The 21,846-nt window shown below is 35.0% G+C and overlaps 1 protein-coding gene across 3 annotated transcripts in view; it reads left to right on the forward strand.

Annotated features, from left to right (window-relative positions):
- Positions 1–280: 280 nt before the first annotated feature.
- Positions 281–21,846, forward strand: part of atg5 (ATG5 autophagy related 5 homolog (S. cerevisiae)) — a 41,904-nt gene continuing 20,338 nt past the window's right edge. The window contains exons 1-6 of one of the 3 annotated variants that reach the window (XM_022679090.2): positions 281–759; positions 5,146–5,299; positions 6,058–6,185; positions 6,971–7,049; positions 7,125–7,287; positions 11,177–11,274. In XM_022679090.2, the coding sequence (XP_022534811.1) occupies positions 5,192–5,299; positions 6,058–6,185; positions 6,971–7,049; positions 7,125–7,287; positions 11,177–11,274 (576 nt within the window). In that variant the 5' untranslated portion in view covers positions 281–759; positions 5,146–5,191. The remainder of the gene's footprint in view (positions 760–5,145; positions 5,300–6,057; positions 6,186–6,970; positions 7,050–7,124; positions 7,288–11,176; positions 11,275–21,846) is intronic. The other 2 variants (XM_022679088.2, XM_022679089.2) reach the window with 2 other exon arrangements.

A 21,846-nucleotide genomic window follows, 5' to 3' on the forward strand; every position in this document is an offset into this window, starting at 1 on the left:
AGAGCGGGACACAAAATGTATTCTATTAAAAAATATAAAGAACTAATAGTGTGGCAGAAAAATAAACTGTTGATGGGAACAAAAGCTGTGAGTTATATTGATACATAAACATTATTTGTAATTTATTATGTAATATGTATTATATGTAAACTTCACCAGAAGCATGATGGGAAATAATCTCAGAAAGAGTCTAGTTGCAGTCTTGCCAATAGTTTCCCAGTCTTTGTACTAGTATGTGAGAGGGTGTCAGACTTTAGTCTGCTTAAAGTATTTTCAGAGTATTTTCAAAGTCGTGTAGTGTACGGACAGCATTACATTTTCACCAAGAATTGGACCTGTTTTCTTGGACCTGCCCTTATGGCTGTACACATCACAGTACCTATAGGTGGCGGGCTGGGTGATAAACTGAAACTGAACTGTGGTGAAGAAGAGCTGAAATAGGAAGAAGAGGCATATGAAGAAAAGGAAAATGATAAGAACCTACAGGCAGATGGAATAAACTGCTGGTTTATTCCTATATTAACCATCCAGCTAGTTATATCCGGCTAATGTCGCATTTCATCAGCTTTAACCGCACCTGCTTTTAAACAGCGTCTTCCTGCGCTCGCGCTGACATGTGACTCTTATCTTTTACTGCGAGGATATTTTTAATTCTCTATTAAAAGTCCTGAACTTGGCTGCGCGGTCCGTGTGCCAGCAGGTGAACGAGAGGCTCAGAGGAGAAGCAGAGCTGGGAGTTCATCCGTTAACGAGTTAAAGGTATGAAAACAACCAAGCTAATCTCACCTAGCTAAAGCTAAGCTAAGATAGCCTAGCTCCGTAGCTGTCAAACAGCGGAGCCGCCTGGGGCTGGTTTCTGTGCGGCTAACGCAGCGTTAGCAAGGTTAGCTTAGCTATAAACAGCTAGCTGACGTTACAGTTATAGCTTCACTTACTGCTCGCCTGGTTCTTCTGAAACAGCTTAATGTTGTTTCTTATTTAAGGGGTTCGTTTAAAGACCCTCTAATGGTGCTTTGTGGCTAAATGAACATTTGATAACTGTCTATTTAACATCATAGTATTGGTCTAGGTAATACTAGTTAGCTAACTAGTTAGCTTAGCTGTCTAGCTGGGCTGCTTAGTCAGCTAGCTGGTTAGCCAGCTAACTAACCTACCTAGGTTCGATACTGTAACCCAGATGTACTATTTTTTAGTATACTGTGTTGAGAATAACTCGTTTATTTCTAAATAAGGCGGTCTAATGCCTGAGTTCTCAGCAATGTTGCTTTATAATGAGTTTTTTTTGTCTTTTAAAGTTTAGTTTCCTGTATCAGTAAAGTTATTCCTGCAAAAAAAAAAAAAAAACTAACAATTTAACAGTTAACGTTACCTAGGTTAAGTAAGCTAATAGACACTAGTCACTTAACTTAGCTAAGCTAACGAATTCAGTTAACTAAGGCTGTATTCGGAATGGCATACTACTATACTGCGTACTGCATACTGCACTAGTATGTACTGCATACTACACACTGCCCAGTATGTAGTATTCGGTACTGCAACACTTTTGATTGTAGTACCCTACATGGCCCCATGACACACCAGTCAGTCCTCTGTAGTGCTCCGAATTCCTCACAGTGAGTTGTAAACAGAAACAACCCAAGAAAGTTCCAGTTATATTTAAATACGGTTTCCTATTTATTTTAGTAGATTACTATTTTCATCTATGTAAGTACCATCAAGAAGAAAACATTTAAACAAACTCTCATTCATATTTACACAATCTCAACAATAAAAGAAATGAGACACGTTGCACAAGTGAAACAATTTTATTAATTTGTATTCAAATCATTCCCTTATTTAAAAGAAAAATATGTAGTAAAACTGAGGGAATTATTTATTAAATCAAAAGAACGATTTTTTAAACAAATGTAATTATTTATTAAATTAACAGAACGATTTATTGGAATTATTTATTAAATAAAGAGAACGATTTATTAAAACTGAGGGAATTATTTATTAAATCAACAGAACAATTTTTTAAACAAAGGTAATTATTTATTAAATTAACAGAACGATTTATTGGAATTATTTATTAAATAAAGAGAACGATTTATTAAAACTGAGAAAATTATTTATTAAATCAACAGAACGATTTTTTAAACAAAGGTAATTATTTATTAAATTAACAGAACGATTTATTGGAATTATTTATTAAATAAAGAGAACGATTTATTAAAACAGAGGGAATTATTTATTAAAGTAACAGAGGCTGTATTCGGAATGGCATACTACTATACTGCGTACTGCATACTGCACTAGTATGTACTGCATACTACACACTGCCCAGTATGTAGTATTCGGTACTGCAACACTTTTGATTGTAGTACCCTACATGGCCCCATGACACACCAGTCAGTCCTCTGTAGTGCTCCGAATTCCTCACAGTGAGTTGTAAACAGAAACAACCCAAGAAAGTTCCAGTTATATTTAAATACGGTTTCCTATTTATTTTAGTAGATTACTATTTTCATCTATGTAAGTACCATCAAGAAGAAAACATTTAAACAAACTCTCATTCATATTTACACAATCTCAACAATAAAAGAAATGAGACACGTTGCACAAGTGAAACAATTTTATTAATTTGTATTCAAATCATTCCCTTATTTAAAAGAAAAATATGTAGTAAAACTGAGGGAATTATTTATTAAATCAAAAGAACGATTTTTTAAACAAATGTAATTATTTATTAAATTAACAGAACGATTTATTGGAATTATTTATTAAATAAAGAGAACGATTTATTAAAACTGAGGGAATTATTTATTAAATCAACAGAACAATTTTTTAAACAAAGGTAATTATTTATTAAATTAACAGAACGATTTATTGGAATTATTTATTAAATAAAGAGAACGATTTATTAAAACTGAGAAAATTATTTATTAAATCAACAGAACGATTTTTTAAACAAAGGTAATTATTTATTAAATTAACAGAACGATTTATTGGAATTATTTATTAAATAAAGAGAACGATTTATTAAAACAGAGGGAATTATTTATTAAAGTAACAGAGTAATTTATTAAAACTGATGGACTTATTTATTAAAATAACAATCATTTATTAAAACTGAGGGAATTATGTATTAAAGTAACATAATAATTTATTAAAACTGAGGGAATTATTTATTAAAATAACATAATAATTTATAAAACTGAGGTAATTATTTATTAAAATAACAGAATAATTTATTAAAACTGTATGTTGCTGCACACTGCGGAGGGTCCCGGCCGCGGAGAGCGTTCGGCGCGGCAGCGGAGGGTCCCGGCCGCGGCGGAGAGCGCTCGGCGCGGCAGCGGAGGGTCCCGGCCGCGGAGAACGCGCGGCCGCGGCGGCGGAGGGTCCCGGCCGCGGAGAGCGCGCGGCCGCGGCAGCGGAGGGGCCCGGCCGCGGAGAGCGCGCGGCCGCGGCAGCGGAGGGGCTCGACAGCGGTGAGCCGATACTTTCCAAAATAATTCCCTTAATTTAAAAATATATATATTTCCATAATTTGAAAATCTCTCGCACTCGCCACCATCTTGTTTTTTTCTGAAGCGAGCTGGAGGAGCCAGCCGCAATGCATGTTGGGATGCAGTACACCACGAAGACAGCTCTCCATGCACACTGCGAAATCGGAGCGGAGTAGTACACCATCCGGGTACCTGTAGTGCACTACAGATCCTCAGTTTGGTCGCATACTGCGTACTGCATACTGGCTTTAGGCAGATTTAGTACGCGAGTAGTATGTAGTATGCCATTCCGAATACAGCCTAAGTTAGATACTAGCTGTTAACCTAGTAAACATGTTTACTTGTTTGTAAACTAAGCTAGCGTAATTAGTTACCTGTCTAAAAAGCTCTGGAAAAAAATAAATAAATAAGAGACCACTTCAGTTTCTGAATCATTTTCTCTGATTTTATAAATATTCTCCTATTTATATGTATATGTTTGAGTAAAATAAACATTGTTGTTTTAATCTATAAACTACGGACAACATTTTCTCCCAAATTCCAAGTAAAACATTCTCGTTTAGAGCATTTATTTGCTCTCAAACAATGCAAAGAAATCAAGTTTATATTCATAAAGTTTTAAGAGTTCAGAAATCAAAATTTGGTGGAAAAAGTTGTTTTTTAACCACCCTTTTTTCAGGCATCTTGGCATGTTCTCCTCCACCAGTCTTACACACTGCTTTTGGATAACTTCATGCCACTCCTGGTGCAACAATTTAAGCAGTTCGGCTTGATTTAATGTCTTGTGATCATCCATCATCTTGATTTTATTCCAGAGGTTTTTTAGTTTGGTAAAATCAAAGAAGCTCATCATTTTTAAGTGGTCTCTTATTTTTTCTACCCCTGTAGCAGCTACCAGAGGGAATCTCAGTGCTTCTGTCAGAAACCTGTGAATAAATCTTTTATGTGGCAGTCACGTTCATATTTGACCCTATTTTTTTCTTAAATGAAATACAAGGAGGTAATGTTTACGCCGTGTTTAATATAAAAGCTGCATGTAAGTTAGTGAAGGGGTTTTCTTACTATTACAAAAAAACAAACAAAAAACGTAAGTTATTATGTATGAACTAGAAATCTTAATCGTAACCAAGAATCGCTTATACGTTTGAAGAATATCATAATTGTACAATATCAACTAGCTCTGGGTTAGCTACTGTAACAGTATCTTTGTAACATGTTGTTTAAAGAATAATTTGTTTAGTTCCATGTTTCCACACTTCAGTAGTATTGCTTTATAATGAGTTTGTCTAGAAAAGTTCAAAAGTTTAAATCCGTATTCCTGCTAAATAAAAACCTTAACAATTTTAGCTCACCTGCCCAGCTGCTAGACACTAGTCACTTACCAACTAACCTATCAAGTCAAACTATTTACTTGTTCGTAAACTTAGCTAGTTACCTTTTTACTGATAAAAAAAAAAAAAACAGACTTAACAGCTTAAGCTAAGTTGGAAGCTTAAATTGTGACCAGTACAGGTTATGTTTTGTTTGAGTGGAGTTGATGATGAACTCCACACTGAATTGTGGAATGGCTGTACTTGTGAGATATGTATCTGTGTTACAGCTCATATTAACTCTTTAATATTAAGCACTCAGTCACTTCTTTTCTCTTTGGCAGTGTGAGAACTGAAAGCATCATATGTGTCACCTGGAGAAACAAGATAATGGCAGATGACAAGGATGTGCTGCGAGACGTTTGGTTTGGACGGATACCGACATGTTTTACACTGTACCCAGACGAGGTCACAGAGAGGGAGGCAGAACCATTTTATGTAAGTATCGTGGTGTGAACCAGCAAAGCTGGTTAAACAAGTAAAAACTTTCTATGGTTTTAAAGGGCCTGTTATAAGTGCAGTTTTGAAGAGTATGAAACATGTATGTATGTATGTATGTATGTATGTATGTATTTAATATAAAAAACACTGTTTCAACTTCTAACATTTTAATATAACATTTGTACAAACTCCAAAAAAACATGATCAGGATTTATCATCATATTTCAAGCATTGGCAGCTCTTGTCATTAGACCATCAGCCAGTATTTTTTTTATGTGAACTGTAAAGTACCCCATGGTAATGTGTGGGAATTAGCCTCCCAAACTGCCCACCGCCATTCCCCCAGTCCCATTTCCACACTTGTGGTTACCATATAGAGACAACAGCACGCAAACAGTGTGCTGAAGCTGTGAAAATGGAAGAGCTAGCTATTAATGGACCAATAGAATAGCTTTAAAGCTTCAAAAGCGTCATGCTTTCTATCAATTTGTTTTGCTAAATTGGAGTGTTACATGTATCAGTTTAGCTGCGCTAGTATGTTAAAGGTAGTGTTTTAGCCAGGACTGCTTTTGTTTCGGCCAATCAGAATAGAGGTCACATTCGATTGGAATAGAAGTCACTAATATGTGATTATTTAATACAGATAATTCAGAATCTGGTTCAGGCTTTCTTTGTGTTAATATTTTCTTTAGATTTGTAGTCCTTGGTCATGCTCATTTACACTGTATTTTTTTTTTCATCTTCTCTTTTTCCAGCTCCTCCTTCCAAGGGTCAGTTATTTGACGCTGGTGACCGATAAGGTTAAGAAGCACTTTTTGAAAGTAGTGAAGACAGAGGATGTAGGGGAGATGTGGTTTGAATATGAAGGTACACCTCTTAAATGGTAAGTGATGACAGAATTTGCTCAGTTTCTGGAAAGAAATATGTATTATTATTGTCTTTTGTTTCTGATCTGTGCCTCCAATATCAGACCCTTTCTTTTTAAACTTGGCACTTTGGAAAGTTAGATTTTATTATTCATTTATTATTCATAAAGATTATGATTTTTGTGTCATTGCATGCTTAAAGAAACAAATTCTGTGAAAATTTGTGAACACAAATTCCAACAATGAACCCAACTTCCTTTAAATAAAAACACACAACAAGACTTACATCAAAAGTTAAAAAAAAAACAAAGTTAAAAATTTTGAATTTATTTTGTACTGTTTGTAAATATTTAATTGTGTTGCTTTTCTAAGTGTAAATACATGCACAGCCTTAAGAGACATGCCCCTCCACATTTAAAGCATTCATCTGTGTCCATATATAATTATTCTATTGTGCAAAAATGCTAAATGTGTGTAAATTGTTTCTAATTGTTTGTTTGATTCAGAAAATAAATAGAAATATTATTGTAATAAGATTTGTTGTATTATGTAATTACTTAAGAATCAAACAGCATGATATTCTTGATATTTGGTTGATTTGGATATGGGCTTTGCCTGATTTTAAAAATGTTTTTAAAAAAAAATCAGTTTGGTGCTGTTTTTTAAACAGTTCCTGAGATCTGCCACTAGATGGCGATGCAGGCTAAGAATTTTGATAGTAGTGTAAAGTGTCTGGGCAAGCCTGCATTTCATTTATCATCAGTCTTTTACTTTCTCTCATTTTTTTTCTTCCTTTTTTAAGGCACTACCCGATTGGAGTGTTGTTTGACTTGCATGCCTCAAATACTGCTCTCCCCTGGAGTGTCACTGTGCATTTTAAGGTATGTGGACTAATTCTGTGACCATCTAGAGACTTTGTCTTTGACTGCTACTATAAAACAGTGTTTGTTTTTCAGGCTTTTCCTGAGAGAGACATCCTCCACTGCTCCTCCAGCTCTGTGATAGAGGCCCATTTTATGTCCAGCATTAAAGAAGCGGATGCACTTAAACATAAAGGCCAGGTCATTAACGACATGCAGAAGAAGGATCACAAGCAGCTGTGGATGGGCCTGCAGAACGGTAAGAGTAGCCCGAGTGCAGGAGGAAGTAGCTCACTGTTCTGGAGCTTATTAACAGGTAGAGAAATAAGAATATCATGATGCTGATAGACTTTTAATGACGCATGAAGTATGTCAAAATAATTTGCAAAATTTACCGGCTGCACTCAAGATCTAATAATAGCAAAGTTAATTATTTAATATTTTGCACTAAATCCAGTTAAACAGGACATACTGAAAAAATCAAAATAACAAAACTATTTTGTGTAGTTTTGGTGTTACACTTATGTATGACAATAACAATGAAATTATTGCCCACACCTAATAGAATTTAGGTATTGGATTGGATGTTTTATCAGTTAAAGATGGGACATAAATCCAGGCATATTTTAGATGCATTGTTATCTGCTATTTTAAGCCAGATGCAGTTTTGGTCCATTGTTTTAGCAGAGCGCCATTTAGTGTTCTCAAGTTGCAATTAATGAGCATTATTCTGTGAGGAGCATTTTCACAAGGTAACAGCACACTTGAGGCTGCTCTTCACATATCATAGATGAAGGGATTTCATTAGGGAGGACGTCTGAATGGATTCTAAAATATAAAACACACTGGTGGGCTGTAAAAAAAAAAATTATATATATATATATATATATATATATATATATATATATATATATATATATATATATATATATATATATATATATTAATAAATAAATAAACAAAACCTTTAATTGGTTATGACTGGTAAAAGCGAGTCATTACATTGGTTACAGTTGCAGCCATAGAAATGTTAATTACAATGACATTAAGTTCAGTTACAACCAAAATAAGATGTGAAAAATTACATTAGCAAAGTGGCAGTTCCACCTATAATAATGTTTTTAACAATTACATACATAATATTTTTAGCTAATTGTGTCTGTGATACTATTTAAGTTTTGTACATGCTTTGGAAATTCTGCATTAGTACCGGTACTAATTGCATCCATAGTAAACAAACAAATAACTTAAACAAATAACATGCACAAATTTTACACCAACATTTATAACAATAAGTGTTATTCATAATGATGTTTATAAAAGTTCCATAATAATTATCTAATAATAACAGGTACATCTTTGTTAATTTTTCTAAATAACATGTAACAATTGCCTAATAAAAATATATACATAATAACATTTGTAACAGTATCGTAATCAAAGTAATGTGTAATAATTTGAAAAACAGTTGTTTGTATTTGCATTAGTAACAACTGGAACAATTACATAACCATATTTTAATTTTATAACGGTTACCTGCAAAATAACTTTTGTAACAATTATGTAATAGATTGCCTCGATTATATTATTTGTAAACATTAAACATTTACAACTTTATAATCTAAATGATATATGTAAAATTTGCATAGTACTAATTACATCCATAATAATACATTTGGAACAAATTTTACTTACAATTACAATACATACAATTGCTTAATAAGTGTTATTCATAATAATGTTTATAACAATTGCATAAGAATTATCTCCACAATAAAATTTGTAGCCGTTACATAGTAGCAAATATATCTTTAATAAAATTTCAAACTAAAAATGTAAAATAACTTCAAATAAATCCATACATTTTGTCAGTTTTGTCATTTTAGAAATGTGTAACTAAAAACTATTATGTCTGTATTTGCATAAGTAACAATTACATCTGTAGTAACATATAGAACAATTACATAAACATATTAGTATTTGCAACAATTGCATTTATTTGACATCAATAAAAACATTTGTCAAGACACACATACAATATGCAACATGATGCATAATTATTTTAACATTTGCAGCAACTGCTTAGTAAAAGTTTTATTCTTACGCGCAAATTTCGGTATAGAAGAGTGTGGCTGTTTTTTCTAGTATACACAGTGGAGGTAAGATTTAATTTTAGTGTAATATTGCAGTATATAAATGTATCATTAACACTCAGCACTAAGCGTGTTGTATGCAAAGGTGGAATCTCACATTATCAGCGTTGGACTGCTGCACGTGCAGCAAAAAAGACATACTATTAAGCATAGGTCACACACTGCACGAGGCAGAGGTTATAGTTTAGTTTAGTGCAGAGAATGTTTTTTGAACTGAGGAAACCAGAAGGCGTGCACAGCTGAAACTCAAATGTGAGAGTGAGTCCGCTGAAGCGAGAGAAACAGAAAAGTCTTCGTTCCTAATTAAAGGTGAAAATGAAAAGCTGTGACGAGAAGACGAGTGAGAGCTTTGAATACTAAGTTTCAGTATTCAACTGTCTGTGTGCCGGCAGGGCAGGAGGAGATGTGTGACCTTGTGAAGGGTAGGTCAGGGTGGGGTGGGGTTGGGGTGGGGGAGCAGAGAGAAAGTAACAGTTGTTAGTCCTGAATTCTAACACCCTGGAGAAGCTGTGATCTCTGCTGCACAAATCTCAGAGCCGCACATGTCGCCCTCTCTGATCTGCTTCCTGCTCTAACCAGCAGTTTAACAAATCATTAAGTGCACAAATCATAAACAGCATACGGCAGGTTTTAGATGTAATGGAATGTGATGAATAGTTTCAGTACATCAAGTATTACAAGAAATAAGAACAGGAGTTTTTGATATTTGGGTTAAATGCTTTCCACTGTGGAGTTTGTAGTTTACACACAGGGTAATTCCAAGCCATTAAAATCACTTGTCATAGTAGTACAGTTTGTTTTGTTATATATGTATATTATATATATATATATATAATGTGTGTGTGTGTGTGTGTGTGTGTGTGTTCATTGTAATATCTTGTACATTCAAGGTTTAAATGTTAAAAACCTCAGAATAAACTTACAGACATAATATCTGTAATCATTCACATAATACATATTATGGTGATGTTTATTTTATGGAGCACAAATGGCAGGTTAATTTGAGCTTGTTTTGGAATTCTGACGCCCCACATTAACTCTGGTACTAACCAGAACCTTTAAGAATCAAAATGTTGCCAATTAAACACTAAATTCTTGTAACAAATGTATTACATAGAATCAAAATGTTGCTGATTAAATTCTTTTAAATATTTGTAATATTTAGGCTCAATATGTTTTTAAAGTATTTATTGTAATTTATCAGTGACGTACAGTTATGTGCAAATGAATGTTCTTATAATTAAAGATTAATGCACAGTGAAAAAACTTTCTTTTTTGTTTTCCAACCTCATTGTGATTATTTCTAATTATTAGTGCTGACAGGTGACAAAAATTAATAATTAATTACATTATCTGTGATTTAATCTAAATTTATCACATTTAATCACACATCATCTAAAGCATTTTAGACTCTAAAATTCAGTCAGATTTTAACTGAGGATCGAATGAATGAATAACTGGCATACACTTGCCACACAGCTGCCTATAATGAACATCAGTCAGCAACAGATGCTGTTAATACTGTATATTTATTTTAATTCTACACAAATTAATTATAGCTTCTACTGTTTTCACCTAAATGTTACAAATCTATTATAGAAGTCGCTCACACATGCCAGAGCTATGTGTGCATTATGCATTATTGCTAATGGCTAACTGCTTTTGCAAGCTGAATTGATCAAACTAATTTTTGGTAATAGATGGGTAGTACTGGGCTGGTTAGATTAATCATTAATTTTTTGTGTTTAATGTGACAGCTCTACTGATGAATAATTGTATTAGGCCTAGATCAGCTTTCTGTGTCATTTCACGACCACGTCTTGTTGTGGGTGTGCCTCAAAACATTGCGTTTCACAGCTTTTACAGTGTCCTTCTAATTCTTTTTACACAAGGGAAGCTTTTTAGATTGTGTGGGTAATGGGAAAGAATAAATGTGTGTGGATATGTATTAAAAGTAATTTCATTGACATGGTATACATATATATATTTTTTCAGCAGATAAATTTGACCAGTTCTGGGCCATGAACCGCAAACTGATGGAATATCCCACTGAGGAAGGAGGCTTCCGCTACATTCCATTCAGGATATATCAGGTATATCAGGAAAAAAAGCGTGTAGTAAGAACACCTGAGATGTGCTTGTTATTTTTGATCAGCAATTACCAGCAGGTGGGGTTTTAGTCAGAATTTATTTTCTGTTTGCATGAGTGGACCACATTTACTGAAGGGTAGGGGGGGGACCTGTAACTTGCGCATTTGCGATTATTTGTTCTTGCAGAGTTTAAGTTTGTCTTTAGCTTGTTCTAGAAGTACGTTTATAATGAGAAGGGTAGTGGAGTCGTTTTGTCCACTGATTAATCTACATTTCTCTAAAATGCTGGTTCTTCTTAAGTGGCATCTACTGTTTACCAGGACCATTGTAAACAAAACGTATTCTTAAAGTTTTACCTGGTTAAATTAAAAGTTGAGACAAATAATTAAAAAATAAATGATTAGATAAGTCGTTTTAAAACAAATAATATTTATAGAAAATAATTTCTATTAATGTTTTTAGAATTTGTTTATTAATTTTTGAACTTCAGCTTAAGAAAAATGCTTTTTTTTTTAAGAACATTTTGAACATTTAGTTTATTGTCAGTGTTAACCTATATTTAACACTTCCTTTGTCCAGCTATTGAAATGCACAAGTTGGACTTTAAATGATTAAATTAAGTTAATTTAAGTAATTAATTAAGTTAAGTAATTAAGTTAAATGATTTTTTATTGATATTCTATGTTTAAAACTTTTCAAATTTCTTCATGTCTGCACATTTTAGTAAACAAACCCATGTACTTTCTTTTTCATTTGCTTAACTTGTTCCAGTATGCTAAAATTAGAATATCATATTTGCAGTACACATAAAAAAAAAACAATAAATCATGTAATTTGACCAAACATTTTCAAAAGAATATACTGTTAGTTGAAAATTGTGTTGTAGAAGTAAAAGAATTGCACTTAATTACAGAACATACAAGCAAAATAAATTTTAATTATTTAATTAACTTAATAACTACACATAGTTTTAGAGTTTAGAGTTTTAGTTATAATATAGACTGAGAGTTAAAAACAAAAAGAAGAAAGTCAAATAGATGAGCTTGGGGCAAGTACATTGTAGGTTTTATTGTGTAATGAATTATACAGTAATATAAGAAACTAACAATTAATTAGATAGTAGTTATATAATCATAATGCAGTGTCAGGTTACTTTGTAATTAAAGTTGGTTTATAAGTGTAAATTCTTTAGACATAGTTATAATTAGTTATAGTTATAATTCATCTAAAATTGTACTGTAGAGATTTTGTTTCTGTTAGAAAATTGAAAATGTAAAAGAACATTTTTTTTGTTTGTTTGTTTAAGTAGTAGAGTCATCTTTGAAACCTGAGCATTTCTGTAGAAGTTCTAACTCCTGGCCAGCAGATATATTTTCCTTGGTATACGCGCAGGTTTTTTAGCTGGTGCAGCATTTATGAACGTTTTGCAAAGTAATTGTATCATCCAGTCTTCATGTGATCATAAACCACATTTTAGATCTCTTGGTTTATGAGAAATGTATGATGTTTGCACGCCATGGAACACTGCTGCTTGTTGTAAACTTCCTGTTTATTGATTTAAGAACTGTGCCAGTAAGTTCTGATGTTTTGTTTAGGGTTAAATTTGAGCTGAAGTCCATATGTAGTGTCTTTACTGTAAGACTTTTATTATTTACAACAGTGAAATGCTTTCACAGTAGGTTTAAATGTGGTGCTTTATTTAAAATTGTTTTGTTCATTTCTATTTCACCTTTTTAATTACAACCTACTTGAAATTACTCAAGTAATGGTTTAATTTTATTATATTATATTGCTGAAATGTTTCTAGCCATGAAGAAATGTTATATTACAGAATATAGTGATTTAATTATTTAAGATGTTATTGTTTTGATATCCTCCACATTTTAAATTTATAAAATATATTTACAAATGTAAAGTATGCATTTTTATTCATTTGCACTTGTGCTGTGTATTTCCAAGAATTATTTTGGAAATTAATAAAATTTTCAGGAATCAAGTTTATAATCAGAGAATCCTTTACAAACATGTAAGGTTTTTTATAGGTTAGTTTTTAATTGTTAATAATTATATGCTGGCCTGTTTTCTACAAAATCAGTTGTCCTCAGATAGGAGATAATCATTTCAACTTTAGTAAAAATAAAAAAGTAATAATCGAATAGAATAATATTTTTACCACATTACCACGTTTTACAAATTTATCTAAAAAAAATACATTAGATTATGACATAAATTTGTATTTTTTTAAGAAGACGTTCTGTCTCCAAATGGTCTCAACAAATGCTAAACTATAATTACTGATCACAGTAAATACCAATATGACCTTTAATGTTTTAATAACCTTTTTTATATGTTTATTTCTGTAGTTCCTTTATATTTCTTCCATATTGTTTGTTCCTGATGAGGTGTGCATACCCTCTCTCAAGAATCAGTGAATTATAACAGTGGGATCAAAAGACAGGGTAAAACACTAGTGGTTGGAGTTTAAACACAAGTCTTTACATGTAAATTAATAATTAAAAATCACATTGAAAACAACATTGCAAAATACATTTTGTGATACAATAGGATAGAATATTTGCATCTGATGTAAAAAAAGGAAATAAAGGAAAGCTTAAGAGGTGATGCTTCTTCTTTTTTTCATTGTTTGTAGAGTGTGCTGTGAAGTCTTTCACATTCTGGAATTTTGCAGGCGTACAGCCATTCAATTTCCTAAAATACTGGAGGCAATATCGTAGAAAGGGTAATTACACTGTGCCATATCCCATCAAACATGACTTTGGCATTTGCTGTGTGTTGATTGGCAGTGAGGCAGTGAGAAAGTTGAGTGGAAACTGACTAAACCCTTTAGGTTGATATGCGTTTACACATTGTGCTGTTTCCGATTTCCATTACCTTGCAATCACTATAACCGGATTGCTTAACTTCTTTGATTCAAGTCTTGCTGGTAAATGTCATCAAATTTATTCAAGTGAATTCATGAATGTATTTTTATTTTCTTACTCCCAACTTTCCTATGACTTTCAGTGACTTCCCAGTCACAGGTTCCCATAACGGCTCCGCAGGTTGGCTGCCTGTTCCGAGCAGAAAGTGTGGGCTGTATCTGAAATGAAACCTCTAGTTATGTGCATCGCAAATGAGTGTCTATGGAAAGAAAGTGAGTGATCTGATTAGGTCACAAAGGGACTAGATTTACTGGAACGCTGGGATACTTAATCCTTCTGGAAAACTTCTGACGTCACATGTAAACAACCTGCATGCTCAACTTCGGTAGTGCAGCACTAGGCATCTGCTAACTGACTGCCTCCCTACACAGACATTAGTAGCCTCGGGGCAAACGACTTAATGGCTTTCGATGTATTGTATATTTCATCAATAAAAACAAACGTTTTTTAAATGTCCAAAAAAGGATGGATTAGCAATAATACAGATATTAATTCGTATTTTGTTCTACTCATATGCTTGATCATGGATTCTGGGATTCCCCAAACTTGTAGTATACCACAGGTTTCAAGTCCAAGGAGTCCAAGTCCAATATATCCCAATTCATCCAGTCAGGCAGGATCAGATGTGATGGATTGGGGGTAAATCCAAACTCTGTGGAAGGGTAGTTCTCCAGAGGCAGGGATAGAGATCACCGATTTAGATAATTTGACAAGTTGATCATATCTTCAATCTCTACGTTCAGGAATGTCTTAAGAAATAATTGTTCCAGTTCCCAGTTTGACATAATGTGTATGTGGCAGTTCCTTCTGATTTCCTGATTAAGCGACCAATAGAAATGCTCCAAAATGACTTAATACCCTGAAGTTTTTACATCTCGGTAGCGAACTTTGTATGTGTATTTGATTTTTGATCTACAGCTCTGGGAAAAAATTAAGAGACCACATAAAATGATGAATTTTTTTCAATTTTACCAAATTGAAAACCTCAGCTCAACTGCTTGAATTTTTGCACCAGGAGTGGCATAAAGTTATCCAAAAGCAGTGTGTAAGACTGGTGGAGGAGAACATGCCAAGATGCATGAAAACCAGGGTTATTACACCAAATATTGATTTCTAAACTTTGAAAATGAAAATGAACTTTTTTTGTTATTGTTTTTTTTTTTCGTTATTTGAGGTCTGAAAGCTCCAAATTTCAGTGTTGATTAAACAGTACTGCACAACATAAAGTGCTGGGGAAAGAAATCCAGTGGGAGAGGGATAAGGGCTTTAAAACATACAGTTTACACTCAACCTAGTCTTTGTCTCCAAAAGTACCCAAACCCACAGAATACATATTTATATATACTATATACAAGAACCATATTTCCATCTTTTTAAAAAATATTTAAACATTTATAGGCATTTAAATACCTTGTTCAGCTATTTTCTTTTGATTTTAAAGCAATTGAGGGCATGGCAGAAGTAATCGCTGACTAATTGAAAAAAATAATCAATTAGTAGACTACCAAAATAATAATTAGATGCAACCCTACTAGTTGGCTAATTCGTACAACAGCAAACAATTTTTCTCTCTTGTTAAACACAAATTTGTAAAGCAAAACTATTTTTTTTTTCCATTTACATTATTTATTATTATAAAGACCTATTTGGTATACACTTACTGATACACCTAATTAATATTATGTAAATACACATTTATTTAGGTGCATAATTATTCATATAATTGCAACACAGTGGATATTAAATTATTTGGACATATTGATTCTAAGTTGTTGGATTGTTGAGGTGATTTCAGTTTTAATCACCATCTAAAAACTGATGTGAAAAGAGCAAGAGCAGAAAAGCAAGCAATTCTTGCTGCAAGTTACTGTAGCTGTACATTTCAGTTTTCTAAGTATTAACGAAACTATTACATACCCTGTATACACTAGCATATCCTCACGTTGCCCACCTCTCGTCAGGACACCTATAAAAAGGTGATTAAAAAAAAATATCCTGTTACTTTTCTCCGTTCAACACAAGAGGTCAATCTGAGACACGCCCCTTGTCTTTTCACTGCCCGCAGGCTTCGGAGAAAGGCTAGCGATGCCTCGTTGCAATGTGGTCAGCTGCCAGCTTGGGTGTCAGGCGAGCTGAAAAGAAAGTGTCGGCGTCCAGAGTATCGCGCTCCTCATCAGTATTAATGGGCCTTTTCAATGGTGCCGCCCTCAATAATTGATTGCGGCATTTAAAAATGCATCGAAGTAGCTGTCACTTATCGCACTCTCTCCACTCCGGCTCCGGGGCGAGTCGCACGAGAGTGGCCGCTTCCTCGCGCAGTGAGTCAGCTTTTCTGGTAAACCGATCGGGCTGTGAAGCAGCCTGAGCCACCTTCGCTTCCTGGAGCCTGGCGGTGTTAGTTACAGCTCCGACACTCGAGTCACCCATGTCACCGGTTTCCTTTTCAGAGCTCCGCGATTGGCCCCTATTGTTCGCCAGGCCTCTCATTTGTCACCCAGGACCCTGATCCCGAAGAATCAGACATGGTCGGTCGCTGACCGCATGCGAAGCCGTGTGAAAAACTGGACCTGCTCCAACACTCGACACCTAGCGCCGAATGCCCGCCTGGGGCTATTTACGGCCAGCCTTCTCCATTTCATGTTGAATGGCACCTAGTGGCAGATAGATCACCTGTAGTCTACAGGCATAGCTTGTCATGAGTACAATGCTTATTCACACTACAGGCGTTTGTCAGGCTGTCCTCAACAGCATTCTACAGGCTTTGAATTCCTAAGAGTTTCTAAACGAGTACCCAAATACTTGTTTTCTTGCACTCTTCTTGTTATAACCTGAGAATATCAGCCACTGAACTCTACATACACTAAAAGAGCTTTGCTCTTTTGCTCATGTTCATCAGTTTATGGGTGTGAATTGTTTAGGCTAATGATTGATATTGGTTTTTAAGTGTTGGATATCTTTGCATTAAAAGAGATAGTGAGACTAGCCTTAAATAAATGTAGTGTAAAGTGAGAAATTTGTTTTCGATCAATTAAGTCTTACACTGCATTCTGACATGCACACTGACAAAGCCACAAACAAACAAGAATTTTCCATGAGGGCATGCAATTTTTAGTCGCAATTTGGCGACAGAACCACAAGTGACAAATTATTTGGACCAATCATAGTCTATGTTTACACAGCAGATAATAGTGGCCCAAATCTGATTTTTACCTAATATGTGACACAGATGTGTAGGGCTGCAATGATTAGTCGATATAGTCGACAATGTTGATTTATTGAAATTTGTTGGCTACAAATTTCATTGTCGACTAACCGTTAATTTGTAACAGAACTGCATTGCACAAACTGCTGGGGACAGACGCGCAAAGGGAGATGGGTAAACAGGTCCCTCACACAGTTTACCTTAAACTTAGTTTGTGTCCCCAAAAGTGCCTAAACACAACAGATTGCATATTTACTCGCTAAATATCAGGACTCTCCACGTTTAAACAACATCTAGATATTTAAATACCTTTAAAATCTCATGTTCAGTTGTTTCTATTGTTTTTAGAGATGGAGGACATGGCAGAAATAATCGTTGGGTAATCGAAAAAATTGTCAAAAGATTAGTCGTCTATAGAAATAATTATTAGTTGCAGTCCTACAGATGTGTCATGTGTGGTAGTGTGAAAAGAAAAAACATTGAATCTGACGTTTTAATTTCCAGTTTGAGCCAATTTATCATGTACGGTAGCTTAAAATCTGATGCACATCCAATTTGTGGCGACACAACAGTCTTAACAGCCAGACCAGATTTCATGTGATGAGTGAAAATGAAAATAGACGTGAGTAGACGAAAAAATGCACAACAGCTGTGAAAAAGGGTTTTCCTGGCAGGTTAATGAAATAACCGAGCTCATACAGTAATTAATCAAACGTGTCGGTTGTAATAATTTTAAAAGCCTCTTGTGTCACAACAGCTCAGTGTTTCTAATGTATTGGCCAATCACATGGCCAAAAGACAGGACTGCAAGATGTGCCGGAACTTTAAATGAAAAAAAAGCTTGACAATGAAGTTTATATAAAGTGCTGGCTGACTTTAGACTGTTTTCACCTGCTGTGTGTAAGTAACCCTAGATTTGGCACTTCAAGGTCCTCAATTTCTTCTATTTTAACTTTTTGTTCCTACCAGCATTTCTGTTTATGGTCTTAGTAGTTCTAAACTGATAACTACTGTTTCATCTTCTTGTCATCAGTCGCCAGTAAGAACACACGATTAGACAGCTACACCATCCCTAATTGGATATTTTTTAGACCATAATTGCCCAACACTACTAATCTTTGATTGTTTCACAGAAAATCAGATTTTCGATAATAATTGATTTTTTTTTCACCCTACTATCTCTCCCTACTTATACTTCAGAACGTGAGTTTGTTCAATGAAAAGTAAGAAATAACACACTAAATGAGTCACCGAAGAAATTATTATTGTTTTCCAGTTTTTAGAAATTGTAAGATTTATTTCTAGCTTAATATATATGCTTTTTCCCACCGGGTGTTTGTGTCGCAAGTGCTAGAACTTTTCCAATACAAGCTCAATCCTCGGCGGAATGTTTAGAAAATATGCGCGGGTTGGTTTGTGGGAGGCGCCGCTAACCAAGGTAACATGGACAAACACTTCAGAAATGAGTAGCATTTTTTTAGACATTTTAGATTAAAAAGGTAAAATGTCTGTATGTAAAATCAAGATTACTCCATTTTAAAAATCACATGAAAACTGTAATTCGAATTCGAACCAAATTAATCGTAAAAATCTCACAGCACTAATGTTTAGCTATTTTAATAGCATAGTAAGTGCTTTAATTTTATGCACTGTAACTGAAGATCCTGTCAACTTGAAACTATACCCCTCCCCCATTTTTTTAAAGAGACACTCCTTGTGATATTTGTCTGTGAAACTACACTTACATCAGCTTTTGTTTCACTGTACAAGTCATTTTTTTTTCTCATCTCCCCTTTTTTCCTTTTTCGCTTTCCAACACACGGTGGTGAATCAAGCCCTGATATGAGCAGCACTCAGAGTGTTTAGTCATTGCAGCTCAGAGCTGGATAACACGCAGGCGCAGCTGCTGTGGGGATCCCCGTCTTCCCGCTCGGCCTGCGGGTGTGGGTGGATTTGGCACGTCTACATGATGTGAATCCACTAATAGTTGATCTATTCCCCTATGACTTTCCAAATTACGGCTCAGGATGCCATCATGTACAGGCAGCGCACTGGGGTCATCCCGATGCCGTTGAGTGTTTTGGAAAGCAAACGGCTGTATACTAGCAACATCTGGTGGGATCTGTGTGTGTGAAACTGATTTAAAAAAATTCAGTATTAGTACAATATTTAAGTTAATTATATTAGATATTAATAGATTATGTAACTTTGTTTTAAAAGGTGGTGTTATAAATCTGGCATATAAGATTGTGATTGGACTTATGCACTTTTCTCTTGAAATGACAGCGATTGAACTTTTACATAAGGTAGCACAGAAAAATAAAAAACTCTGATTTTTGCACCAAAACTAAAGGCAGGAGCTGTCTTGGCCACAAACGAGTCCTTCCGAAAAATAACCATATATCAACCGTTTCTCTGTTTTAGGAATTTGCTGTAATTTTATTTATCAGTTATTTTTAAATAACTGTATTAAATTTAAAAAGCGACAATGTATTTTATTTCTACTTAAATTTCTTAAATGAGAAATCCAGTGTGAAATGGACTTTGGGTGTACTGAAACATGATAACGAGTATGGACTTTTGTTGAACAGCATTCCAAAATACAGCGCCTTTAACTGATTTTCCCAACATGCTTACAGTGCTGGGGATTGGGGCATAGAGTAACCCATGAAAAGAATTGGTTGTTTTTGCACTGTTCACAAGCTCAACGTAGCTCCACACTTCTTTGGTAGAAATCCAAGGGTCCTGAGAATTAAAACAAGGCGCTGAGAACTTTGAAAGTGCACACAGGTAGATTATTAAAAAAATGTGTTTATACACACACTACCTTACTGTTCCTGCACTTTCAAAGTTCTACTTTGAGATTTCTCTGCATGGGCAACAATATGCCCCTATCTCTAGCATTGTAAGCCTGTTGTGAGCTAAAGGTGCTGTATTTGTGTCGGAGGAGGCATGTGCTTGTCCACATCCCCCTAGTGTTGGGGCATTGCTAGTGATGGGGGGAGTGCAGCAAATTGGGGAGAATACATATTATTTGTTTTTCTTATTTCACTTTGTATTTCTATAATTGCAGACTGTATTCAGGTATCTGTTTCTCTACATACTATATTATCTTCCTTTCACCGTGTTCTTCAATGCTCAGGAACCCACGAGACCACCACAGAGCAGGTATGATTTGGGTGATGGGTCATTCTCAGCACTGCAGTGACACTGGCATGGTGGAGTGATACCTTAGTGTCACTGCAGGACTAAGAATAGTCCGCAAGAAAGAAATTTCCGGTGAGCAGCGTCCTGTGACAACTGATGAACGACAACTGATGACCAACACAAACTGTGCAGCAAAGGCTTACAGAGCTTCTGTCTCTGACTTTACATCTACAAGTTGGACCGTTTAGGTGGGAGAGTATAATAGAGTGGACTGTGAGTAAACACAGTGTTTAAAAACTCCAGCAGCACTGCTGTGTCTGATCCACTTATACCAGCACAACACACACTAACACGCCAGTGCAAAGAAAGAAAGAGAATGACCCTCCACCCAAGTAACAGCTGCTCTGTGGTTGTCTTCTGGGGTTCTGACCATTGAAATACAAGGCGAAAGGAGGACAATAAAGACTGCAAACAAAAATTTGATTAATTATTGGACTTAAAAAAACTACCGTATTTTTCGCACTATAAGGTGCACTTAAAATCCTTTAATATACCCAAAAATCATCAGTGCGCCTTTTAATCCAGTGCACCTTATGCATATATTTTACCAGTCAGGTTGTAAGGAGCAGTAAAGCCACTCTGCTGAAGTACATCATAATACAGGAGTTTCAGTTTAGTTCTCCAGCACCGAGGCTGAAGTAGCATTAGCGTTATCCGCTAACTAAGCTAGCTCTTTTGGCCCTCTCCTAACCCCGGCTAGCACTGCTGGAGCCGCATTAGTGTAAGCCACTAACCATGCTAACTCTTTCGCCGTTAAGAGGCGAGTATACTGAACTGTAGTCTACACATTTACCGCGTTTAAACATGCTACGTGGGACTAGCTAGTATTGCCCTGGCTTACCTGAACACTCAGTTTTCCTCAGTGTAGCGTTAGCTAATTCGGGATTCTAAGGTTACTGTAAATAAATGGAAGCACCACCCACTCACCCAAAATTAACAGTTTTCAGGGGAGAAATCTGTGTAGATTAACATCAAGCACTCATTTGGCTTAAAAAAAAAATGCTTTTTACAGTTTTGTTTACTTAGCTTAGCTTGACTTAACTAAGTTAGCTACCCCCCACCACCACCTAGCGACAAGACCTGCTGAATTAGAAGTTTCTTATATTGTCTCCTAAAATGCGCCTTATAATCCGGTGCGCCTTGTGTTTGAAAATAGACCAAAAAATAGACGTTCGTTGATGGTGCACCTTATAGTGTGAAAAACATTGTATTTAAAGTCTTCT

This window comes from Astyanax mexicanus, chromosome 4 (genome assembly GCF_023375975.1).
Source record: "Astyanax mexicanus isolate ESR-SI-001 chromosome 4, AstMex3_surface, whole genome shotgun sequence".
Taxonomy (NCBI): domain Eukaryota; kingdom Metazoa; phylum Chordata; class Actinopteri; order Characiformes; family Acestrorhamphidae; genus Astyanax; species Astyanax mexicanus.